Below are 24,279 nucleotides of genomic sequence, written 5' to 3'. Positions count from 1 at the left end.
GTTTACACTTTTTGTCCTCGGACAAGCGAAAAAAAACCACCTAGTGCTGTCACTTTGCTGTGTGTGCTGGTGTCATGCCTTGGGTCGACACCAACTTGTCCATGGGTACGTTCAGCAGAGCTCATCGAACTCACCGATTAGTAATCGGTTTCCTACTGTCAGAGATCGGCGGACTCTGGGCTCTAAAGAGTCCGAGAGCTATTTTTGGGCGCGAGCTCCACTCTTCGGGGAAAAAGAGAAGAGCGCGAGCGTGAGCTCCACTCTTCGGGAAAAAAGAGAAGAGTGCGAGCGCTAGCTCCACTCTTCGGGAAAAAAGAGAAGAGCGCGAGCGCGAGCTCCACTCTTCCGGAGAAAAGAGAAGAGCGCGAGCGCGAGATCCACTCTTCGGGGAAAAAGAGAAGAGCGCGAGTGCGAGCTCCATCCTTTGGAAAAAAAAAAGAGAAAGGCGCGAGCACGAGCTCAGCCGCTAAGAATAAAAGAGAAGACCACGAGTTTCAGCTTCTGAGATAAAAGAGAAGGGCGCGAGCGCGAGCTTCAGCGCCACCCTTAGAGAGCGAAATTTAAAACAATTGATTCCCGCCTTTCTTCACGATTCACATCACGTGGTGCTTTTTCTGAATGTGAATTTCCCAGAATCTATCGGCCTCTGAGAGAGGGCGCTTCTCATTTCTAGCAGACCGCGAGCTCTAGCTCTTCTTCTTAAAAGAGCGCTAGCGCGGGCTACCACTCTTGTACTAAAAGAGATGAGCGCGAGCGTGGGCTCGACCTCTTGTACTAAAAGAGATGAGCGTGAGCGTGGGCTTGCCCTCTTGTACTAAAAGAGATGAGCGCGAGCGTGTGCTCGAACTACTCACTGTGAAAGAGAAGAGCGCGAGCTCGGAAATTTGGTTTTTGCCTATCTCTGCCTACTGTACGCTTTTTGGCGTTTCCGGTTTTGACGTCACGATGCTCATCGGTTACTCGCCGAAGTCATCGGCTGGAAGAGTCGGTTTTTCCGATGACTGACGTCATTTCTGACGTAAAACTACTATAAAAGCTACGCCATTTTAAAAAACACCGATTACTGAATAAAAGCGTTCAGCAACTTACGGCGTCATTATGACGAAAAAGCTCATCGGTGGAAAATATCAAATCCATCGGTTTTTTTTTCCGTTGACTGCTGCTGAACTTAGCCCTTGGGTACGTTCAGCAGAGCTCAGCGCTGACACCGATGAGTAAGCGCTGACATCGATTTTTCACTGTACGCTTTTTTGCGTTTCCAGTTTGTCGTCACGATGGCTCATCGATGAGCCATCAAGTCATCGGCTCGAAGAGTCGGTTTTTTAGTTAGTGTGACGTAAAACGCGTAGCCAATCTAAGAAAATGGCGACTTCTTCTGAAGAGCAGTTAATTGAAGTTGCGCTCCTTGACAATGATAAAAATTGTTATATGATTGCCGTGAGACCCGGAGATCACGCAAGGATATTAAGAGGTATTCTATTGTTTGATATATTAATTATAACACTTGTCTTTTTAATGTAATCCATCGTATATCTTTAAGCCTTGGCGTTTGTTATTGTTTACTGTCATAGGGCATGCTTTCACGTGGTTAATTTTATCATGGATGTAGAAAGGAACTACGTTATAATTAATTTTTTGTTTTATTTTTTAGACGAAAGTTTTGCAAGATTTTGCTTAGAACAAGCAAAAACAATTGGTATACAACCCCAAAATATTTCAACTACGGAGTTAGACCCACAACCAACGGAGTTAGACCCACAGCCAACGTTCAGTGAAAATGTGCTCGAACTAGAAAAAGATCAAGAAAATGATAAGGGTTTGTTTTTTATTTTTAACCTAACAATTATGAAACAAGAATTATTTTATCACAGGTTCTTCAAGATGGGAAGCTAAACAAATCCTTCTACTTATTGATTTGTATTCAAAATACAAAGACGAGATGGATAATTCGAGGAAGAAAAAAAATGTGTGGAGAAAAATAGCAGAAGAAATGGAAGAAAAGGGATATTATTGGACAGCAGATGATCTTGATATCAAATTTAGAAATTTGAAAGGAACGTACGTTGACTATGTATTTGTGGGGGCATTTCACAGGCTGGACCTGCATATAATGGGAACATCATTCGTTGTGACCTGCATGGGATAGAAATAGTTTGAAATGGATACGGCATAGGATGGAAATTGCCTAAAATGGACTTGGCATGTCATGCAAGCGTCATAAGATGGAGGCAGCTTAGGTGAGGAACGGTGTAGGATGGAAACAGCCTACGCCGCAACCAACACTTTGGTACTCAACTACATTTAAATAGTAGAAATTCCCTTACTGAGTTGTTTAGTACCAACGTGTCGATTCTAGCGTACAACGTTTTCACCCTGAGTATTTTCCATCTTACGCCATTCCCAACCGAAGCTTCTTGTGACGCTTCAATGCCATGGCGAGTCTGTTTTAGACAAATTCCATCTTTCGCTGTATTCATCCCGCGCTATTTCCATCCTAAGCTGGTTCCAGCGTACGACATTTCGAACCCACGACTGGTCCATCCTATGGTATTCCAGCCTTTGCATGCAACCTGTATTTGTTTGTCTCAACAAGACTTACTACATTAAAATATTTTATTTATTTGTTATAGCTATAAAAAAATTAAAGATAAGTCCAGTAAAACAGGCCAGGGAAGACAAACTTGGGCCTATTTTGAAGAAATGGACCTTATTTTCACCGCTGATCATGCCATTTCTCCAAAAAATTTGCTTAACTCCATTGGAGAATCTGGTAATTATTTTGCAATATTTGTGAAGGAATTTTTAATAACATATTGGTTATTAAATATAGAATCAACAAGTATTTCTATTTCACCGTCAAGTTCATCTCTATCTTTAAACTCATCATCATCATCATTAAACTCAATTGTAACTTCCTCATCATCGTCAACACCATCTGTATCTGAAGTGGGAGATAAATCAATTGTAGTGCAAGTAAAAAAGAAGAGAAAAGTTAAGCGCTCCCAAGATGTGCCAGACTGGTTTTTTGATTGGTCAAAAAAAAACGAAGAAACGGAGAAAAAAAATTTTGAACAAACCCAAACTTTTCAAAATGAACTTTTGAAAAGATTAGATAAAAAAATGAAGTTTTGTCTAAAATGGTTGATTCGTTAATGAAAATGTAGAAATGATAACTATCTTTATTAAGTAATTTTTAACAAAGCTCAAATAACTTCAAGAAATAATAAAATTTATTTCGCAAATGCATAACCAAATTTTACATAGGTGTTAAGACAGCTTTAAATGTCTTGCAATTGTCTGGGAAGCCTTATATTTCTTGCAATATCATTTCTTTTCATCTTTGCAGCTTCTGAATTAGTATTATCAGCCTCTTCCATTATTTCAGCTGTTACATGTTCAAAATTTTCATCTATATAATCACCCACATCATCATCTCCATCGTGCCTCAAAATAAAATTATGCAAAATGCATGCAGTCATAATCACTTCTGAAATTTCAGCTACTAAAGACATGTCTAAGTATTTTAGTCTGCGGAAACGGCCCTTTAACAACGCAAATTCCCTTTCTATCATCTGGCGAGCTGAACTATGGCAAGTATTGTACGCTCTTTCCTGAATTGTACGATGTCCATTTTCTTTGAAAGGAGTCATTACGAATTTGTCTAGCGGGTACGCGCTGTCACCCAGAATGTGCCCATTATCAACACTCCTTAAGCCATTTTTGAGGAACTGGTAAATCGCACTCAAACGCCACATTCTCGCATCGTGGACAGAACCAGGCCATCCACAGCAACAATCAATGAATATTAATGTTTCATTACAAATGCCTATGAAAAATAAATATTTATAATATTTTTAACAAAAGTTCACATCCAAATTAAATTACCTTGTAATAATATCGATGTTCTCTTCTTACGATTATAGTACGCATTTTTATCTTCATTTGGCTCCTTTATGTCGATGTGACAGCCATCAACTGCACCAACTGTCATAGGGAAACCATATTTTGTTTCGCAGACTGTCATTGTTTGGTTCATTTTTTCTGTAGTAGGCCATGTAATGTATTGTTGTCTTAATTTTGACACTATTCGAACGAATTCAATGAACACATAATGTGCGTTTCCCTTTGATAGATCGAAACGATCTCCAATGCTCCTGAATGACTCAGGTGTTGACAGAAGCCACAACGAACCTAACACCCGTTTCTCTATTGGTATGGCAACGCACATTTTTTCATTAGCAACAGCTCCTCCATAAATATTGATTAATTCCTAATGCACAAATTGAAATTAGTTTTGTTTACTTTTATTCATCATAGAAGCAAATGTGTATGAAATAAATCCATATACTTTTGATGCAGCTTCTACGAATGTAAATAAAGAAAGAATGAAAATAAGTAGTACACTTACTGCAACAGCAGTCCTACTCATTCTAAAATGAGATTTAAAATCCCGATCAGTGTAAAAAGGCACTATTTTTTCAACATAATCTGAAATTCGTATGGGAGTAGACCGAGGCTTAGAGTTATTTATTATTAATGATGAAATTACTACTCCCTCCTTAATTTTTTTTGAAAAGTTTGAAGCACCACAAACGTTTCCAACATTTTCTTCAATAAAATCATCACTAGTTAATTCATTAGCAATTAAATACAATAGTTTTCGTTTTTTTCGATTTTCCGGCCCGGAATAATATCTGGCCGCCATTTTCGGAAACACCAATGACTTATTTAAAACCGTTCAATGAAGTACGACGTCATTATGACGACAAATCTCAGCGGTTAATATTTTTGGAAATAGCGAATTTTTCTCGCTGAGCTCTGCTGAACGTACCCCAGATCACAAAAGTCATATGCTGTCCAAAATTAAGTCGTCTTGGAAGCCGACTAAAAGAAATCGGCCACAACTAGAATTTAGCCAATTCGGTATCCGGCGAGATTTAGTATTCGCACATGACCTTAATGACTTTCTTTACAAGTTTTTTTTATATAAATTTTAATTTTATTATTTCATCTCATCTTTCTTATTACACGTTATGCAATAACAATTTTAAAAACAATATACAATTCTAAAGCACTGGAGTCAGGGACCCTTTAATGCTCAGAGTTTGATTATAATATATATACATAATAAATACAATAGTATCTATTTTACTTTCTATAAAATACTACACTTTGTTTCAGGCTTGGAGAAAAGCTATTTTCTTTAAATTAATTTAATCAGATTTGTAAATTTCAACCTTATCTTTGACTTTGCAGTTCAATTATTCAGAATGAACTATATTATGTTGGTTGAAAAATTAAGATAAGGGGAAAATGGTAGATGACTTGAAAATTTTCAATTTAACCATCGGTGCAAGGCGGTGTGGGTAAATTCACTTGGGATCTGAACATTTAAAATGTTAAAATATTTTCGTAAACAAATCCTTGTACAAGAATATTGCAAATACCTATTATGAGTCATATGGGATCTGACCAGATGCCCAGCAGCCAGCGCCGACATAAGAGACAGCTCTCCAGCCAAAACAGTTCCACATACAATTCGAGCTAGTGTAGAGGAATGTTCTCCTGGATTTTCATTACAAGGCCCTTTAACATTTAAAAGCTAAACGACACAAAAAAACTAATTATTACAATTCCAAACCAAAGAGCAAATTAAGGAGTAAAAATCACTAACATCTAAGCAAGCTGATTGTGCCGGGAGCACCGTTCCTCCTCCAACTGTTCCAACTTCAATGGATGGCATTGTGCACGTTATGTACAAATCTTCTTCAGACTGTCCACTGGCTTCCATCAACGTTATGCAATTAGAACTGGCCACATTTTGAGCTGGATCTTGTCCAGTTGCGATATAGATAGCCGTAACTATGTTTGCGGCTTGAGCATTGAACCCGCCGATACTTCCAGCCATAGCTGAGCCAACAAGATTTTTACTCATATTTACTTCGAGAAGCGAATGAACGTTTGTTTTTAGCACATCGCGAATTATTCGGGCTGGAACTTCAGCTTCGCAAACTACAGACTTCCCTCTACCCTCCAACCTAATAAAAATTGCCAAGCACCAATAAGCAAATTTACAAAAGAAATAAAAAAATTAAAATTACCAATTGATCGCAGCTGGCTTTTTGTCAGTACAAAAATTTCCACTTAAGCTAACTATATTCATTTCTGGGAAAACCTCTTGGAGCCTATACAGGGCTAGTTCCGTGGCCTATAAATAACACTTTTATTAGTATTCAATTGAAAAGTAAAAAAAAGTCCTAAAATGTTACTTTGGACAACATGTTCATTCCCATTGCATCGCCAGTTTTTCCAAGAAACCGGATGAATAAATAACGACCAGCAATCCTTACATGTAGTTTTTCCAGTCTAGCAAATCTAAAGAAACCATTGTAGATTACCAGTAATCCTAATCGCATTAAAGAAATAGTTACCTGCTAGTGGAATCAAAAGATATTTTCAACATATCATAACCCTCTTTGTTGTGAAGCCACTTCATTACTTTGCTGAAATAGGCGATTAAGGATCAAATATTGATAAAACTAACAAAGTACTGCTTTTAATTAATCTTACGCAGCATCTTGAGCAGATTTAAGTTTTACAACGGGTCCTCTAGTCATTCCATCATGAACAACACTACTTTTGACACCACCACACATCTATTAGACATGTAAATGTTAGAAACAACAATTTTCCTTAGCCTATTAAAAAATACTCACAGACAAAGCCCGACATCCACGGTTGGTACTGGCCACCAAGCATCCTTCCGTTGTTGCCATAGGAACGTGGAACTGTTTTCCATCTAAAAGCAAGGGTCCAGCAACACCCACAGGAACAGGCATATAACCTATGACATTTTCGCAACAAGCTCCTAACACCATCGAGTAGTCGTAATTTTGAAAGGGAAGGTTGTTAAGAGCATCTCCACATTTAGAAGCATTGACCAACAAAGCCCTACGCATTGCCACTCCTCGTTCAGGATTTTTCAACACCGATTCTAATTTGTAAGGTTGGATGTGCTTTTGTTTCACCATCATAAAAATTTCCTCAACCGTTAAGTTATTTGGTCCATCCTAAGGTGGTATAAACAAAGTTTGTTTAGAGTTTGTAAAAGATAATTTCTACATATTTTTGCTAACAAACCTCCGAATTTAACAATGCTAAACATTCATCTATAGGCCTTGGTGGTTTACCGGACAAAGTGATTGAAGAACTAGTTTTTTCAAGTATAGCTATTTGAGATGATTCAGTCTGGGAAGCTACATTAACAAGCTCTTTCGAATGACTGGATTTTGAGGAGCTTATATCTTGATCAAAGCTGTCTCCGATGTGAAACTGAGGCCTTCGGGAGAGTAGTGGCGAAAGGGGAGAGGGAGAGAATTGCGAACTCCATTCGGAGTCAATGCTTTGCTGCTCAGCACTGATACGATTGTTGGGTGTAAAATTAAGGAGATCGGGACTACTTTGGGAACAATGGGTGGTGGCTCTTTCTCGAACATTTGAAGTACAAAATTCGTGATGGCATAAGTTGCGATTGGAAGATGATGATGATGAGCTGCTTTGCGAAGCTAAAACTGCAGATGAGTTTATATGGCCTTTAAACTCATCATTTGTTTCAAAGAAAATGTATTTCACTATGAGAGCACCAGCTAAAATGAACATCAAAATTTGTTCTGATCCAACTGAAATCCACCTGGAGCAAAAAGTTAATTTTGCACTTAGACCATACAGTTGGGAATTATATCACTTTACAATTTACCTTTCCAACGAATGAGTCCAAAAGGATGGTCCATTTTTTATATAAAGCTCAGGTACCTCTGGATCAGCAAGGCCTGATGGATGGTATGGATTTTGACGACTGGATTCAGCCCCTTCTACGGTCATTGGCCATCGACTATGAGCGTGAACTGCCATTAATCCGGCCGACTAAGTGAATAATGTAGTGTAAGGAAGGACATTGAAAAGTCAAATTACAACTATTACCATTATAACTTTGACACGCTGCAAAACTGGATTGGGTTTTTGTTGCTGTTCTTGCTGGATTACTTTGGTTAAGCTTCCCAATTGCCAAGTTGGTACTTGACCTTGCCCCCGTTCTCTCGCCAACTATTAAGACAAGGAAATTAGAAGCCCACTCAATTGGAGTACAAGATTTCTGATTTAACCTCTAAAACCAAAGACAGACACGCCGGGAAAAAGGTCATGAAAACAAAATAGTTGACAAGGGCAGACATGCAGGCAAAACAGCACATTTCTTCCAATCTTTTTACACCTGAAAAGGAAATACGTTCATCCGTAAGTGGCGTCCATTCCAAATTTTAAATTAAACTTAAGTAAAAAATACAAACCAGATAAAGTTCCTACACCAATAACCAGGGTTTCAACAATTGTATCTAATGTGATGGAAGGTCCCAGTACCGACATTCCTCTGGCAATATTTTCTCTCACTTCTTCCTGAGAACTTGAACTCAGAGCAAATTGAGCTAACAAACCAGCTTTGGACAAATCAATCAGAAGAATAAAGAAAGGCAATGCTTCGCTAAAATTAAAACAACAATTAGTAAGTTGGTACAAAATATTGCTGATAAATCGCTGGATCCTTACTTCAACTCTGAAAAATTTCCATCCAAAAAATTAACTACGCTGCTACTGAAAATGAAACTGGAGAAAACAGTAAAAAGACCAGCAATACCTTCAAAAATTAATTAAAGGTTAATCTTAGACAAATATCTTGCTAAGCTTATTTCGTATACCTACCAACTAAATATTTGGATCCTAATTTGTATAATTTACGGAATTGGTGATAAATATATAATAGAGCGCAACATCTGGCGATGGTCATTAATATGGCATCGGCCCCTTTTGTGTCCTTCGAAAATTTTAAAATGGATTTTTCAATAGAATAAGGATTTTCATTTTTGGAGGAAATAATGTTAATTCAAATAAAGTCAGCAACACTTTAGAGGAGGAAATTTTACAGAATATTTCCAAGGTCAAAAAATTTATTACCTAATTTACATTAAAATATAAAAAACTTTGAATTTATGTTATTAAAAGTATGTAATACGTAGGAATTATGAAAAATAGGGTGAAAATATAATAGGAAGATATTTAATGTTATACCTGTCCCATTAGACAATGGCGATTCCAACCGCATAATTTAGTTCCAGTTACGACCGTGCTCATTGATATCATGCAGATGGCCAATGTCAGGAATACTACGATAACTTCCCAGGGATGGGAAGCGCACATTCTCCCATGTTTATAGAACACTTGAGATAACATCCCTGAAGAGAAGCTGGTCTCAACGTCTAATCTTCTTTTTGAGCTAAAAAAACTTTCTGGTTAAAAAATAATCCTCAACATAATTGATACTATAGCTAATAAATATCACCTAAGCACAAAACCAGTGTATAATGTAAACATAATAAGAAAATGTTAAAATTTTAGTTTAATAAACACGACTTATTGAAACACCTGAAGGAATAATAAACAAACAAAAAAACGAACATAACACGGAATAGTTACATAAAAGACCTTCACGAAAAAGGGTTTTTTCAAAAGGAGCGTTGACTAATTATACATTATTTTTAAGCTTTTTTATCTCTTTGCTTTAAATGTTATTAAATGATATAGCTAGCATCACAACAGTTGTTATACCAAAGGATTTGAGGCCATTTTGCAGACAGGCCACAACTACCAACCAGCTAGGAGTCTTGTCATTACATACCAGCATATTGACTAGGATTTAAGTAATTACACTTTTACCTCAACGCAATACCCAAATGTACAAGGAGTTTTCTTTTTCGCTTAGCTTAAAACCTTGTGATCAAGGCTTAATATTAAACCAGAAAATAAAGACTGGAATCTTTATAACGTGAGGTTTTACTTTTAGATTATGGGTTGTAAAAAGTTTAAGCCTGAACACACTTACGCTTAATATTTCCGAATGATGGACTCAATTTCTCCATTTTTTTTTCCAATTTTGACTAGGATACCCATTACCGGGCTACTCTACCATGAGAATGGCGAGGGAAAACACACTGACTCAGAAGAAGTCAAAGTCAGAGAGCGGCGCAATCTCGGGATACACTTGCCTCAAGGGCGTATAATAGCTACTAAAGGCCCCTGTAGGCCTCTGGATGGGGGTATCTGAGGTCAACAGCATAAATATTTCGATGGGAACCTTGAAGGACGTTATTGTACTCTTAGGGGATATCGCGGAACCAACCATCCTATTTTTAGTAGGTCACTAGGCTTTGCGCGACAGAAGTACAAAACTGTTTTCCGCGTAATTCAAAATGCGCGTGAAGTACAATAGAATGTTAAATCGAACGTAAAATATTTGAAATCAGATTTAACAAAGCACTTTGTAATTTCTATTTTCGACATGGTTAAAAACAACTAAAACTAAATTTAAATAGAGCGTTATTTATAGTACGTTTCTTTTTTTAGTTTCTAGGTCGCATTTCGCGAGACTTTTTTCGAGTGATTTTGTCGGAATTTAAAATATTGAGTTGATAATTAAAGAGAGAGAGAGGTACAAAATAACGGGTGGTAGTGTGGTATACGTTATTTTGGAAAAACCATTCCTCTCGACGCTTTTAGAAACCTATAAATAAAACGCTAAACCACACACACCACTTCAGAGAAACGCTCGAAACGTCCCACAAGCGTTTCTTGTTCCTACAAAAAAGGCCACTATAAACGTATATATAGGTCTACTTTTATGGAAAAAAACAGCGCCACTTCTTTGAGGTCAAAGCCGGTCAATGAACGTCTGTTACTGTGGCTGCCAAAATTAAACGGGAGATTGTAGTATGACACTTTGGGAGAAAGCGCGCGGAAAGCCTAGAACGAGTCTTTTTCTAATACGCCTTGACATTGACCGTCGTAACAAGTTATCGTGACGTAGTTGAGGAACACGGGAGATTACAAAATGTCGGTCGCGCGTGCCATCAGAGGGGATTTATAGGTGTCGTCCCCGCGATGTGCCTCGTCGAGAGAACCATTTCCTAACCTCCTATGCTATATACCGACTAACCCGAAAAGGGTTTTAATAACATTGATACCACCGATCCTTCGAATCAATTTCGCGTACGCACGCCCCTTTGCGGAATGCATTCGTCTAATAACCATCAACAAAATGATGAGATTATATTACAATATTTTAACAATCCACGTGAAACTTCAAATAAATGAGAATTCAACGTGTTGTAAGTCTCTAATTACTCGTGGTACGCTCAATAATTTGAAGTAACACGAAATTCGAGTACAGAAAGCGAAATAGATTCGCCGCTTACCTATCTCTTATGAAACCGTACAACGATTACAAAACGGTATATATAGCGGTATAAATAATCTTTGAGCCGACTGTTATTTAAAGCCACCGGTAAACGCAATTCTTGAGAAAATTACGTTGTGCCTTCCAGCGAGCGATAGTGGATATAGAAAACTGTTGATTAACGCGTCACAAAAGATCGCCGGAGGTGATCAAAAGAGAATGAATCTAAAGTGGCACTTCCGACAAAGATAAAGAGAAATGGCCGGGATTCGTAGTTTTTACAATTAACCAAATCTTGGTCAATATACGTTTCCGGAGTTGAGAAGAAAACATCAAGACGACTCAGTTTCCGAAACTAATTCCCTGTGGGCAGAAAATCACCGTATATTTAACAGGGACACCGGAAGGAGTACCGTAATTGGTAGTTTTTTATTTTACGTAATTTTCAGTTTGCGATACAAGTACAAAAATGTATTATTATTAAAGCCAGTTGAGCCAATCGGCTCTTAATGCGGAAATGGTGACGTATACTACATACTGTTGGGAGTAGTTTTTTAAGAAACTAGTAGAGTGCAAAGTTGCGCGATAAAAAGAGTATAAAGTTTCTTGCCCCCTGGTACCGTGTAAAAAGAATATCATCTTTTATAAATAATATAATGTTTTCGGGCGGTATTTTGGCGAATAACTAGGGCATACTACGGGTAATAGAATCGAGAAGAAAAAACTTAATAAAGATGTCTTGATAGAAACCGCTTCTAAGAGACTAGGATCGACTGTTTTACAAAGAACTAAATATAATTAAGCTAACGGGATTTTTCTTAGGTTTTCGCTTACCTGCGCCCTGCCTGGACCGCCCTAATGAACCGTACTCGTAAGAAAAGCCGACAAAAAGGGGCGGTTTTCGTCAATTTTTAGGAAAATGCTTTATTTTTAGTTAGTTCCAGGGGTGGTGTTACGCAGCTATTCTGGAGCCACAAAAAATTCCTTGTAAATTCCAAAACACAACACAGAATCCAATCAGCGGAGTAGGCATAAGTCACCGGGGGAGCTAGGTTCATGTGTTCCAATTTTAAAGTTTTGATCATTACCTTTTGACGAAAAATATACAACGCTACCATAAAACACTGATAATCTGACAAAATAAAGGGAAAATATATTCTAATAGATCTAGTACATTCATTGAATTCCTTTATCTTGTTCTACTTCCATATAAAATCATCAAAAATTCCCTTCCAGTTTGGTAGAAATCACCCAAAACACATGTACACAAATTGGCCTACAAATTCTAAGAAAACCGTAATAAATTGGAGGACATAGTAATTGGTGCCAATTAAGTTTTTTGAAAACAATGAGTTTCAATCCAGCCTCTTCACGATATAAACATTTCTATTTGTATTTTTAGCGTTGTGAGCAATATTCGAGCGGTTAAAAACGAAGTGGGTCAAGATGGCTTTATCCTTTAGACCGAGTTATTAGGGTTTAATAAGAAGAAGACTCAATGAACTTACCGTATCGAATTCCCAGTAGTATCCATTAAATCAAATATTAAAATTGGAAGTCACGCGGAAACGTGTAGAAAATTAAATATCCAGAACTTCGTTGATACTCCAAATTAATTAAAAGCTACTAAAATATTTAAATGGGCGAAATCTATTGAGACGGGTTTTTACTTAACGTATCCGAGCAAACATCTTTCTAAAACTACTTCAGTTCCACAAACGTGAGCATCCGTCTTTCCCGCTTCTGCTTGTTTCATGAAAATGCGCGTCCTCGTTGCTAATAGCTACCCGTCTGCAGCAGGGTAAAATACAAGGATGTGCAATTTGTGATTTCTAGCGGGCTTTTTTTATTTCGTCCCCCATGACGTCATACATCATTTCTAGGGCATTGGTTGAAGCTAAATATTGTCTCTCGCCCATTATTCGGGGGTTTCTAAGGAATATATCTGTAAACGGAGGGCAGACTGATTTCTGGTTCTTTAATTATGGATTTCAGAATTTTAAAGATTTTCAACGTCCACTGAGCTCTGGCTGTGGGTTTGTAGTAGTGGAATTTCCGCTATTTCGAGTGATAAATCTTTTGAATGAGCAAAAAAATAACGAGACAATGGAAAAGTTCTATTTATTTATATTTAGAATTTATACTAAGTATAAATAAAATTCTTGAAGACCACCTCTTTTGAAAATAACTATTAGAATAACACAACGCGAAAAGGTAAAAGAGAGCTCTAATTTTAAGTTCTATCATAGATATATCATTTATTTGTCTAGGACTTCATTAATAAGCGAGTTTCAATAGAGAAGTAGCATTCTGTAGCTTTGGCCATGTCCGCCATTGTGGGCGCGAATTTTTTATGAATAGGAAAAAGCATGGGTGACGTCGTGTGACGTAGCACTGCCTTTACTCTATAACCGCACCGCCATCTTTCAGCTTTAAAAATGATTATTAGGATGGTACTTGTCACAACAAAGGGAAGCCTAAGAAGCTGACGTCATAGGTCACCGAGGTATGACGTCAAAGTACCATCTTCTAACTGCTCATGTGTGAGATATTATTGAAACTCGCTTATTAAATAATAATTAATTTCCCTTTTAGACCAAGAATTTACTTGGCGTTATGTGTGTAACTTTTTTATATTTCCATCCCATACAGGCTAAAAAAAAGTTTCGCACTTTGCACACGCGAGAAGATAACACACTTAGCGATCTTGTTAAGTAGCGTTGTGTGCAGTATCGTAATTTTTTAAATCGTAAAGTAGGATGGCGTGGTTAAGTAATTTTTAAAGCAACTGTCGGCTCTATAATTGCCACCTGTATTGTGAAAAAGCCCCTGTTATAGAGATGGCCATGAATCTTTCCGATTCTTCGAAAAAAAGCGACTTTAGTGGAGGCCGTGGTGCCATCTATTAATGGCAAATCAAGTTCAAATTCAAAATAGCCAAATGATAACATCGTCAGATAGCCATGATTGTAGACCACTTATAAACTATTAAGTGGACTTTAACCTAAATTATATATACCATGTAAAAAAAAAAAAATTCAAAGGGGGAGGCAATCTTCATAGCTAGTCAAAAGGGGGAAGGAACTTCATACCGTTATTAGGGCATCATAAGTAACATGATCAACAGAAGTATGACACTGCCTATTCACCCAATGTAAATTTTTTAATGATAGTCTGTTTCGCCAATGACAACGTAAGCCATTACGTACCGACGGACTGACAACTCTCCCCGAACTGCTAATAGAATCTGGTGGATGCCCGTAAAATCGTCAACGGTCCGCCGGCAGTCTTTTCGACGGACAAGCCAAGCCCTATTAAAAATTGAAATGCTTTCAAAAGTGTAAATAACGCTTACTTTTGGAATATAGTGATGTATTATTGAATCGGATGATAAAAATAACTATTATAAACACCAACTGCATACGTTCGTATTTCTCGCCATGAAACTAACCAGCTATTTAGGAAACGGAGAGAGTAGGAAGGGACGAGTACTGTTTTCTGTTCGGAAACTTCCAATTTCGCAATCACTCCACGACAGACTATCACTAACCAAAGATAATTTAAACTAGTACCCTAGATTCGAAATTACTCTCTCGCGCGTTGCCGATGGCGTTTACCCACTTCCCGCTGGAACTCAGAAAATATTCGCTCCATGGTTTGCGCCTTACCGCAACCGATGGAGCCCGATTTTTCTGACGTCACGTGCCGGAAAAGGGTAAACGCTTCGTAACAAAACCGTCAATGGGAAAGCTCTCAGTATTCGAATCTAGCGTACGAGTTTAAATTATCTTTGCATTAACCGAATTCGTTCTGTGCCATACCAAGAACGTATATATGTATAAGAACGTTGAACGATCAAATTCGCGCCTGGTGCCATGATGCAATCGGTTACAGAATAAATCCGTCCAAAAAACCGCGTGCGGCGCGCGCTAAAGGTTAAAACCGTTTCTAGTTCAAGCGCGCGCTGCACGCGCATTTTAGGGCAGAGTTATTCTGAAACCGATTAATTCATAGCCCAAGCGATGCCTTTTGTTCAACGTTCTTATACATATATACGTTCTTGGCCATACTTATAAAAGGAGGGGCATTTGCTCCGTTTATCCATGCAAGTTAATTTGTCGCAAATGTTCTTACTTGTCACGTTGTTAAAAGTATTTGAACTCCGACTAACAGCGTGGATTATTTCTAGTTGTTAGTAAAACTAGATCACATTTTATCAATTTAAAATTTTTTACTCTGTCAACGTTTCAGCACTCCATGGTTTTAGATTGAGCGCCATTTTCTGCCCGGCAGCTGTGAAGAGTTTGAAAGAGAAAACGTGCTGCCATCTAAGAAGGAAATCCTAGTATAAAATTCCAAACATTGTAAGCCTAATCACGAGCGTTTACGGGGAGTTATTTATTATCCACGTTAACTTTCCTAGATAGGATATGGGAGTTAAATCCGATAATGTTAAAAGCGTAAGAGGAAACGAAAAATAATTAAATTATGCATAATAGACTTTTTAAAACATCACTTGGTAGGTAAAAAAATAATATTATTACTATGTTACGTGCCTTCGTACCTAGTTTCACTCAGGTCCAGCAGGACCAAGGAAGACAATTCACGGTAGAATCTTGCATTACCAGTTAAATTTTCGAGTTTAAAACCACTAAAATGTACTCCTTAGGTTTATAAAATCGTGGTATTGCAATCTTCTAAAAGACATGAGATTGAACGGAGATACAGTGCCTTTCACGCATTACACAAACAAGTAGGCATTTTCAAAATAAGCTAGAAACAGATTAAGCTAATTAAACTAATTGCTATATTATTTGTCTCTTTACAGCTTAAAGGAATGCATCCAACGCCTTACTTTCCACCCAAGAGGGTCAGAAATTTCAGCCCCAAATTTCTGGAACAAAGGAGGCAAGGTCTTGAAAACTATTTACAAGGGGCTTTGACAATACGTCCAGTTCCACAACCTATTCTCAACTTTCTTAATTTATCAAGCCTATCACCAGCCATTAGTTACACGTAAGGTCATAAAGCCAATAGTTAATAACTTAACATCAAAACCACTATTTCATCAGATCTTTAGATGCAGAAGAAACTGACCTAACAATAAATCATCAGCCTATGCTAACATTTGGGAAGAATTCCTTTGCGGAATTAAGAAGGGGTAAATATGCCTTACATTACTGACTGATCCGAGAGCAAGTAAGCCTTGGTTCCAAGGGCTAGACTGTATGTGGGATTTTAAAAATCATTTTGAGTGTGAAAAAACTACATATTATTGTTACAATAGTGGTAGTGTCATTCCATACCACCACTTATAAAATCTTCTTTTAAGGCTTATTCATAGTCAACATTTATGCCAAACTTTGTTGGTGAACAGTTTATGCAAAACACTTTTTTCATTCACACACTGCTCAAAAAGTTGAGATTTTGCAAGTTAATAGGCTAATGAAATTACTCTTAATGCTTAAATATTAGCTCTACTATTACTACTACAAAATATCTCATTTAGTTTTGTTCAATCGAAAAGATGTGTAAAAAAATTATTAGATTTAAATATTTGGAACTCTGCCCCCCATCACAAAAACTGGCCATTCTTTAAAAATTTGGCCTCTGGTCGAAGTGCTAGGTTGGGCCTGGCACCACCATGGACTGAAAGACATTTCACACGTAGCCTTCACCAACACTACCGGCAAAGTATGACTCGTGCTTGTGGCATTTTTTCTTCGCGTGCTGAATAGGGAAGGGATGTAATATATCCAAGCACGTTTTCAGGGGCAAGTTACGTGAGTTTTACATCACTAACGAATGTGTGGAATTATTGAAAATCGAAAACTGTTACTAAAATTCAAAATGCTTTAAAACGGAGGTACGTGGAATTTCCCTGTGTCACGTGGCATTTTATTTGCCCCTAGAATCAGAGCCAACGCACCTTGACGATATAAACGCAAGTGAGTTGCTACAGAACATTAGCTTAAAGTGGAAAGCAGCCCGAGAAGGGTCCTTCAGTAGTTCGTAGTTTAAAGGCTAGCTGCGTTCTCCTTGTGTTTGTTGCTCCTAGATGGCACAACCACCCATCCCACCCCTAATAATAAAACTTTGCAAAAACTTGCTCTTGTGTGGCCAACATGTTGTGGAAATTTTATCTTCATTCATACCGAGCAACTTGGTTTGGGACCCGTGTGGGCCAAAAATGTTTTGTAAAAATGTTGACTCGTGTGAATAAGCCTTTATTCTAGAAATGGAAGTAAAATATTTTAAAATTTCAGGTAATTTGCCTGATATCATCTCTCAAGGAGTCTTGCAGGGTCTCTATTCGGATGAAAAACTCTCCGAAGTGGAGCTCGGAGACAACTGATCAGAGCTAATTTAAAAGACGAGAGGAAAATCTCAGAGCACAATTTAATCAAATTTACAATTTTATTTTTGAGATTTTTAACTTACCCTTAAAAATTGGTTGTGCAAAGTCATATTTCTTTCATTTTTTAATGTATCTAGGCGTTTTAATTACTTATTTTTGTGATGTTATGTTCTTGCCTGAGATATTAATTTATATTTTACTTTTTAAGTGCCTAAAGTTTTGTACAACCGAGTAATAAATACCTATTTAATTAAATAGAGTAAATTCTTTATTACTTTTAACTAAAATGGTTATAAAAGGGGGATGTCGGAATTTAGGTGGGCTTAGATGATTTAGTTAAATTAGAACCTAAGTTTTCAGATGGGCCCGTCATATAATCGTCCCCTTTTGGAACATCTTCACTGTCACTATAATACTCTGCTAGGTCCTTATCACCTATCTGTTGTTGCGGTGATGTAGTGACAGAACTGGGATTTGAAGTGTTCTTATTCAATGTTTGGTAGATGCTCATCGCCTAAAAACAATGTGTCAATCAAAGACTACAACTTAATGTAGGAATGTAATTACCTGAGTAACCATATGAGTAATATCTCCAGAGTTGGAAGGCAAAATCAAAGTATTGCTGTTTTTGGCTAGTTTTCCAAATGCAGCAATGTAGAGCTCAGCAACAGTTAATGAAGCTGCATTAGGGCCATACTGTTAAAAAATATTCAGATATTAGTTCCAAGAATAACTTGAATCAGAAACTGGAATTACTTCTTGTTCTAAAGCAGTTGCCACAACTTGAAGAGACTTAGATCTAGCTTGAGCCTTTGCAAAAACCGCAGATGCTTCACCTTCAGCTTGATTTATTTGCTCCAACTTTTCAGCTTCAGAGGCTAATATCCTGGCTCGTTTTTTACCTTCAGCAATGTTAATTTCCGCTTCTCTAATACCTTGAAATAAATATTTCTTCATCTGGAACTCTTAAAAATAAATCAATATTTTACAGAGTAATACCTTCGGATTCAAGAACTGCAGCACGCTTTTTCCTTTCGGCTTCGACTTGCATTTGCATGGCATCTTGAACTCTTGAGGGGAGCCTAATATCCCTAATTTCATACCTAAGACAATCTATTCCCCAAGCATTACTAGCCTTATTGATAGCTGAAACAATACCAATATTTAACGACTCTCTTTCCTTAAACACCCCATCTAAACTAATTTTGCCCAGCTCCGACCTCATTGTTGTTTGAGCTAGCTGGGTAATAGCAAATTCTGGATCTTCTACTCCGTAACTAGCCTTATAAGGATCCATAACTCTCAAGTACAAAACACCATCTATGTTTAGAGTGACATTGTCTACAGTTACGGCAGACTGTTTTGGAATATCAATAGCTAATTCCTTCAAGCTTTGAACATATTTAACTTTATCAACTACAGGTATTAACAAATTTAAACCAGGTTGTAATATTCTATGAAATTTCCCCATTCGTTCCACTACCCAAGCTTCTTGTTGGGGAACAAACATTATAATTGTATTTAGTGGTGTGGAATGCCTCGCTCTGACTACTTGAAGATGTCGACATGTTGGCTGTAAATAATAAAACCTGAAATCATTTACGGCACACTGCAATCTGCGTGCAATAACCCCAATGATTGCAGTCATGTCACACTAAGGCTTATGATTGTAAACTCTCAAACTACACCCCCTTTAATAAAGCCCTAAACCTAGCTTAATATATAATTTGAGCATCAAATCTAAAAATAAAAACAAAACATCTTACATTTTTTAATACTTTTCCTAAAACAAATAGACGAGACCCGGCTAATGTTGACGAGCCCCACATTTTCGAAACTTCAGAAAATGTGCTAGGTGAATAGGTGATTCGTGATCGTGAAAGCAGAGTTGCCAGATTCGTCGATCGGTTTATCCTACGGAGTTTGGATTTCGATATTTTTTGACTAAATTTGGCGTATGATTCTAAAGGTTTAATTATACGACCAAGATTAAACTGAACAATCTTGATTAAAATTATTTTTCTACTCTAGGCTGACCCAAAGATAATGTTCTATTTAGCGGACCGGAGCTACACACTAGCACTACCAGTGGTTCGAAATTGGATGTATAAGGTGAGCAGACGAAAAAGTAATGAACCAATCGAGTATATTTCTTTCATCATGTGATTACATAATAAAAATGGCTTCCGAAATGTTATCAAATCATTAATGCTCGTTTGAAGATAATTCCGATTGAAGTAATTATATTTAACTTTTGAATAATTGTTTTTGTTTCAAAACATTTTGGTCCATTAGTTTAGTTTTCAGCCTATTGATTTATCGACCGAAGTATCGCGTTTTATTCCTTAGTTTATCCATATTTATTTTGCTGATATCTTTCTTATTCACGTATTTAGATTATCTTTAACTAAAGACCAACGGTGGTTTTCTTCGTTTCTATTTTGTTTTATACTGACAAACATGCCCAGGGAACGAAAAACTCCAAAGTTCAAAGCCTCAGCTGGTAAATTAGTTGATTTCATAAATAGCAACAAAGGCTTAATATTAATTTTTTAACGTTTTAAATCAAGAAAATGCTAACAACGATATGAAGCTAAACTTACAGCCTCCCGAAAGCCCATCCACAAAGAAAAGAAAAGCCTCTAATGTGAATAATGTATTATCTCTCCTCCGGAAACAATTATAATTTAATTTTAAGGTGAAACGGCCATTGCAGACTACACCATTACCAAACCTAGTACCACCACCTCCAACTGGTTATGGAGAGACTATTATTGCCAGCAACCCCTTTGATGATACAGTTCCTGGTAATGTGCCAGCGAGTAACCCATCACCACAAGCTATGCCCAATATACCTTCAAACCACCACATGAATACAATTGGACTCCATCAGCAGATGCCACCTTTAATGCATACAAAACCAGTACCCATGTCTTCAGGGAAGGTATATTTTCAAATAAAGAAAAACACTTTAACATAACATTCATAAAATTCATCTTAAGATTTATCCACCTGATCAACCAATGGTTTTTAACTCGTCAAATCCCAATGCACCTCCAATTTATCCTTGTGGAATTTGCCACAAGGAAGTTCATGACAACGACCAAGCTATTCTATGCGAAAGTGGTTGTAATTTTTGGTTTCATCGAATTTGTACTGGTCTTACCGAAGCTGCTTATCATTTATTAACTGCAGAGGTTTACGCTGAATGGGTGTGTGATAAATGCTTAAATTCTAAAAATATACCTTTAGTTAAACTAAAACCATAAATGTATGTTTGTTAATAAAAAATGTTTTAAAGCACTTAATCTTTATTTCAAAAAAACATCTAAAGTTTATATACTTATACATTTTTCTTTAAACAAGTTATTTTTAAATTTTGACAAAATCCAATGTTTTCACCATTTCAAAGTGCACCACCACGAAGACGGAGAACCAGATGCAAAGTAGACTCTTTCTGTATGTTGTAATCCGACAAGGTTCTACCATCTTCCAGTTGTTTACCAGCAAAAATTAGTCTTTGTTGGTCAGGTGGAATTCCTTCTTTGTCTTGAATCTTGGCTTTCACATTCTCAATGGTGTCACTGGGCTCAACTTCTAATGTGATGGTTTTACCAGTCAGAGTCTTTACAAATATTTGCATTCCACCCCGCAAACGTAGCACCAAGTGAAGGGTTGATTCTTTTTGTATGTTATAGTCCGAAAGAGTGCGACCATCTTCAAGCTGCTTTCCAGCAAAGATGAGACGCTGCTGATCCGGTGGGATGCCCTCTTTGTCTTGAATTTTTGCCTTGACATTTTCAATGGTGTCACTGGGTTCAACTTCTAGAGTTATGGTTTTACCGGTTAGAGTCTTTACAAAAATTTGCATGCCTCCTCGCAGACGGAGAACAAGATGGAGAGTAGATTCCTTCTGAATGTTATAGTCTGATAAAGTGCGACCATCTTCAAGTTGTTTTCCAGCAAAGATCAATCTTTGTTGGTCAGGTGGAATTCCTTCTTTATCCTGAATTTTGGCTTTCACATTTTCAATGGTGTCGCTGGGCTCGACCTCCAATGTTATGGTTTTTCCGGTCAGAGTCTTCACAAAGATTTGCATCCCACCCCGCAAACGTAGCACCAAGTGAAGGGTTGATTCTTTTTGTATGTTATAGTCCGAAAGAGTACGGCCATCTTCAAGTTGCTTTCCAGCAAAAATGAGCCTTTGTTGGTCCGGTGGGATACCTTCTTTGTCTTGAATTTTTGCCTTGACATTTTCAATGGTGTCACTGGGTTCAACTTCTAAAGTGATGGTTTTGCCTGTCAAAGTCTTTACAAAGATCTGCATACCACCACGGAGACGCAAGACTAGATGGAGGGTAGATTCTTTTTGAATGTTATAATCGGAGAGAGTGCGACCATCTTCAAGCTGCTTTCCAGCAAAGATGAGACGCTGCTGATCCGGTGGGATGCCCTCTTTGTCTTGAATTTTTGCCTTGACATTTTCAATGGTGTCACTGGGTTCAACTTCTAGAGTTATGGTTTTACCGGTTAGAGTCTTTACAAAAATTTGCATGCCTCCTCGCAGACGGAGAACAAGATGGAGAGTAGATTCCTTTTGAATGTTATAGTCTGAAAGAGTACGACCATCTTCGAGTTGCTTTCCAGCAAAGATCAATCTTTGTTGGTCCGGTGGAATGCCTTCTTTATCTTGAATTTTAGCTTTAACATTTTCTATGGTGTCACTGGGTTCAACTTCTAAAGTGATGGTTTTACCAGTTAGAGTCTTTACAAAGATCTGCATACCACCACGGAGACGCAAGACTAGATGGAGAGTAGATTCTTTTTGAATGTTATAATCGGAGAGAGTGCGACCATCTTCAAGCTGCTTTCCGGCAAAGATGAGACGCTGCTGATCCGGTGGGATGCCTTCTTTGTCTTGAATTTTTGCCTTGACATTTTCAATGGTGTCACTGGGTTCAACTTCTAAAGTGATTGTTTTACCAGTCAAAGTTTTTACGAAGATTTGCATGCCACCTCTCAATCTCAGGACCAAGTGAAGAGTTGATTCTTTCTGGATATTGTAGTCTGACAAGGTTCTTCCATCCTCCAGTTGTTTACCAGCAAAAATCAAACGTTGTTGGTCTGGTGGGATGCCCTCTTTGTCTTGAATTTTAGCTTTCACATTTTCGATGGTATCACTTGGCTCCACTTCTAGAGTGATAGTCTTTCCAGTCAAGGTTTTCACAAATATTTGCATACCACCCCTCAACCTTAGGACTAAGTGGAGAGTAGACTCTTTTTGAATGTTATAGTCTGATAAGGTACGGCCATCCTCCAACTGTTTGCCGGCAAAGATGAGCCTTTGCTGATCAGGTGGGATTCCTTCCTTATCCTGGATCTTGGCTTTTACATTTTCAATGGTATCACTTGGCTCCACTTCTAGCGTAATGGTCTTCCCAGTTAAGGTTTTCACAAAAATCTGCATTCCACCCCTCAATCTGAGTACCAAATGAAGTGTTGATTCTTTTTGGATGTTGTAATCTGACAAAGTACGACCATCTTCAAGCTGTTTACCAGCAAAGATCAGACGCTGTTGATCAGGAGGAATTCCCTCCTTGTCTTGAATTTTGGCCTTCACATTTTCAATAGTGTCACTAGGTTCCACTTCAAGAGTTATGGTTTTCCCAGTTAACGTTTTCACAAAAATCTGCATCTTTGCTGTAATAAAATATAATAAATTTTTTTAAATAAATCTAAAAATAGATTTAATAAAGTATTCCGTTCTGAAGTTTCCTAACCACGCCATTGACTCCAAATCTAACAAAACTGTATTTCCTTATTACAAAATTTTAAGACAAAGGGATTCCGTTTTTATTCAGCCCAAGGCTTAACATGTTAGGGCGTTGGTTGGAATATAAAACGTACGAGCTTAAAGCAATTTTCTCTAACCACGTCAAATAAAGCTAACATATAACGAGAAAATAACTTAAACGAAATAGATAGAAAATATATTTACCTTAAATTTATCGTAGACAAAGTAACAATAGAATTATTTAGGAGCTCAGAAACACACAGAACTGTAACGTCGCAGAGAAACTGCTAAATAACGATCAACAGGAAGTTGTTGAGCACTTATAAAAGATTCTTCTACGCAATATTTTGAAACCGGTACGCTTATTGGCCAATTTAGTACTGCAACTGACGTCACAAGGTTTTTCGCCAATGACATTTATTCTTGGCTGTTGCTATGCCCATTTCGAAACACGTCATGGCAATCATTTCCCGGTAACCCAAGGTTCACAGAACGTTCTGGAAAAAATAATCGTCGGTTTCTTATCCTTTCGAATTAAAAAATATAAAATAGAATGACGTAATCTATTATTATATATTTCAGTTCTTATTGTAATAACTAATATTCTTACGTCATGAAATTTTAGGCTTAGATTTATAAAATCAGAAAATTTAACTGGAATTGTATATAATTTTCCCATTTCACTAACGTTACCACCATCTATCGGTTTCAAAATTTTTACACTGAATAAGTCAGCGCGTTCTTAAAATTAGTATCACGCAAAAGGTTTTTAAAGGGTTTTTATTTGCGCGTACAAAGTACACCCATACCATCTTTGCCAATTTCGATTAAAACGAGCGTCAAAAC

The 24,279-nt window shown here is 37.4% G+C and overlaps 6 protein-coding genes across 13 annotated transcripts; 3 read left to right on the top strand and 3 right to left on the bottom strand.

Annotated features, from left to right (window-relative positions):
• Nucleotides 1–1,215: 1,215 nt before the first annotated feature.
• On the top strand, nt 1,216–3,863 carry LOC149922930 (uncharacterized). Its single transcript, XM_090164113.1, has 5 exons — nt 1,216–1,471; nt 1,652–1,816; nt 1,872–2,058; nt 2,631–2,770; nt 2,831–3,863. The coding sequence occupies exons 1-5, from the start codon at nt 1,363–1,365 to the stop codon at nt 3,151–3,153; spliced, it is 924 nt and encodes a 307-aa protein (XP_090020239.1). The 5' UTR covers nt 1,216–1,362; the 3' UTR covers nt 3,154–3,863.
• A 1,469-nt stretch (nt 3,864–5,332) lies between these two features.
• Nucleotides 5,333–13,023, bottom strand: Hmgcr (HMG coenzyme A reductase). 4 transcript variants are annotated; one of them, XM_090164109.1, is made up of 17 exons: nt 12,790–13,023; nt 9,121–9,325; nt 8,755–8,866; nt 8,602–8,689; nt 8,346–8,536; nt 8,163–8,269; nt 7,981–8,103; nt 7,757–7,923; nt 7,141–7,690; nt 6,717–7,070; nt 6,571–6,656; nt 6,432–6,503; nt 6,270–6,375; nt 6,102–6,208; nt 5,675–6,038; nt 5,448–5,602; nt 5,333–5,383 (listed from the first exon to the last, which is right to left on the bottom strand). In XM_090164109.1, exons 1-17 carry the CDS (start codon nt 12,813–12,815, stop codon nt 5,341–5,343), a joined length of 2,856 nt encoding a protein of 951 aa, XP_090020235.1. In that variant the 5' UTR covers nt 12,816–13,023; the 3' UTR covers nt 5,333–5,340. The 4 variants fall into 4 exon arrangements, with proteins under 4 accessions (XP_090020235.1, XP_090020236.1, XP_090020238.1 ...); XM_090164110.1 differs by lacking the exon at nt 12,790–13,023 and adding an exon at nt 11,301–11,661; XM_090164112.1 differs by lacking the exon at nt 12,790–13,023 and adding an exon at nt 10,639–10,838.
• A 2,556-nt stretch (nt 13,024–15,579) lies between these two features.
• On the top strand, nt 15,580–17,903 carry LOC149922928 (sorting nexin-24-like). 2 transcript variants are annotated; one of them, XM_090162590.1, is made up of 6 exons: nt 15,585–15,645; nt 15,705–15,889; nt 15,951–16,034; nt 16,110–16,297; nt 16,354–16,442; nt 17,548–17,903. In XM_090162590.1, the coding sequence occupies exons 2-6, from the start codon at nt 15,827–15,829 to the stop codon at nt 17,634–17,636; spliced, it is 513 nt and encodes a 170-aa protein (XP_090018716.1). In that variant the 5' UTR covers nt 15,585–15,645; nt 15,705–15,826; the 3' UTR covers nt 17,637–17,903. The 2 variants fall into 2 exon arrangements, with proteins under 2 accessions (XP_090018715.1, XP_090018716.1); XM_090162589.1 differs by having other exon boundaries at nt 15,580–15,889.
• Nucleotides 17,885–19,708, bottom strand: Stoml2 (stomatin like 2). The gene is made up of 5 exons (XM_090162584.1): nt 19,406–19,708; nt 18,639–19,212; nt 18,396–18,574; nt 18,207–18,335; nt 17,885–18,153 (listed from the first exon to the last, which is right to left on the bottom strand). The coding sequence occupies exons 1-5, from the start codon at nt 19,466–19,468 to the stop codon at nt 17,953–17,955; spliced, it is 1,146 nt and encodes a 381-aa protein (XP_090018710.1). The 5' UTR covers nt 19,469–19,708; the 3' UTR covers nt 17,885–17,952.
• An 80-nt stretch (nt 19,709–19,788) lies between these two features.
• On the top strand, nt 19,789–20,908 carry pygo (pygopus family PHD finger). 4 transcript variants are annotated; one of them, XM_090162588.1, is made up of 5 exons: nt 19,789–19,876; nt 20,036–20,142; nt 20,210–20,286; nt 20,356–20,583; nt 20,642–20,908. In XM_090162588.1, exons 2-5 carry the CDS (start codon nt 20,100–20,102, stop codon nt 20,906–20,908), a joined length of 615 nt encoding a protein of 204 aa, XP_090018714.1. In that variant the 5' UTR covers nt 19,789–19,876; nt 20,036–20,099. The 4 variants fall into 4 exon arrangements, with proteins under 4 accessions (XP_090018714.1, XP_090018711.1, XP_090018713.1 ...); XM_090162585.1 differs by having other exon boundaries at nt 20,338–20,583; XM_090162587.1 differs by having other exon boundaries at nt 20,210–20,295.
• A 24-nt stretch (nt 20,909–20,932) lies between these two features.
• Ubi-p63E (Polyubiquitin-63E) lies at nt 20,933–23,779 on the bottom strand. Its single transcript, XM_090162583.1, has 2 exons — nt 23,638–23,779; nt 20,933–23,339 (listed from the first exon to the last, which is right to left on the bottom strand). Exon 2 carries the CDS (start codon nt 23,332–23,334, stop codon nt 21,046–21,048), a length of 2,289 nt encoding a protein of 762 aa, XP_090018709.1. The 5' UTR covers nt 23,335–23,339; nt 23,638–23,779; the 3' UTR covers nt 20,933–21,045.
• Nucleotides 23,780–24,279: the final 500 nt, after the last annotated feature.

The sequence above is a fragment of the Leiobunum rupestre genome, chromosome 11 (assembly GCF_980474605.1).
Source record: "Leiobunum rupestre chromosome 11, qqLeiRupe1.1.hap1, whole genome shotgun sequence".
Lineage (NCBI taxonomy): Eukaryota > Metazoa > Arthropoda > Arachnida > Opiliones > Sclerosomatidae > Leiobunum > Leiobunum rupestre.
This window is presented reverse-complemented; position numbering and strand designations above follow the sequence as displayed.

Excerpts from the sequence above, each read along its gene's own strand:
- LOC149922928 (XM_090162589.1), top strand. The coding sequence starts at position 15,827 with ATGTTACGTGCCTTCGTACCTAGTTTCACTCAGGTCCAGCAGGACCAA. Across the intron at positions 15,890-15,950 it reads ACCAAGGAAGACAATTCACG|GTTTATAAAATCGTGGTATT; the intron begins GTAGAATCTTGC and ends TGTACTCCTTAG. Across the intron at positions 16,035-16,109 it reads TTCACGCATTACACAAACAA|CTTAAAGGAATGCATCCAAC; the intron begins GTAGGCATTTTC and ends GTCTCTTTACAG.
- pygo (XM_090162585.1), top strand. The coding sequence starts at position 20,100 with ATGCCCAGGGAACGAAAAACTCCAAAGTTCAAAGCCTCAGCTG. Across the intron at positions 20,287-20,337 it reads AGAAAAGAAAAGCCTCTAAT|GTGAAACGGCCATTGCAGAC; the intron begins GTGAATAATGTA and ends TTTAATTTTAAG. Across the intron at positions 20,584-20,641 it reads TACCCATGTCTTCAGGGAAG|ATTTATCCACCTGATCAACC; the intron begins GTATATTTTCAA and ends ATTCATCTTAAG.
- Hmgcr (XM_090164109.1), bottom strand. The coding sequence starts at position 12,815 with ATGGATACTACTGGGAATTCGATACG. Across the intron at positions 8,270-8,345 it reads TGGTGTAGGAACTTTATCTG|GTGTAAAAAGATTGGAAGAA; the intron begins GTTTGTATTTTT and ends TTTCCTTTTCAG. Across the intron at positions 6,657-6,716 it reads GTGGATGTCGGGCTTTGTCT|ATGTGTGGTGGTGTCAAAAG; the intron begins GTGAGTATTTTT and ends CATGTCTAATAG.
- Ubi-p63E (XM_090162583.1), bottom strand. The coding sequence starts at position 23,334 with ATGCAGATTTTTGTGAAAACGTTAACTGGGAAAACCATAACTCTTGAA.
- LOC149922930 (XM_090164113.1), top strand. The coding sequence starts at position 1,363 with ATGGCGACTTCTTCTGAAGAGCAGTTAATTGAAGTTGCGCTCCTTGAC. Across the intron at positions 2,059-2,630 it reads TTTAGAAATTTGAAAGGAAC|CTATAAAAAAATTAAAGATA; the intron begins GTACGTTGACTA and ends TATTTGTTATAG. Across the intron at positions 2,771-2,830 it reads TAACTCCATTGGAGAATCTG|AATCAACAAGTATTTCTATT; the intron begins GTAATTATTTTG and ends TATTAAATATAG.
- Stoml2 (XM_090162584.1), bottom strand. The coding sequence starts at position 19,468 with ATGTGGGGCTCGTCAACATTAGCCGGGTCTCGTCTATTTGTTTTAGGA. Across the intron at positions 19,213-19,405 it reads TAGGAAAAGTATTAAAAAAT|CCAACATGTCGACATCTTCA; the intron begins GTAAGATGTTTT and ends TATTATTTACAG. Across the intron at positions 18,575-18,638 it reads TGCAGTTCTTGAATCCGAAG|GTATTAGAGAAGCGGAAATT; the intron begins GTATTACTCTGT and ends ATTTATTTCAAG.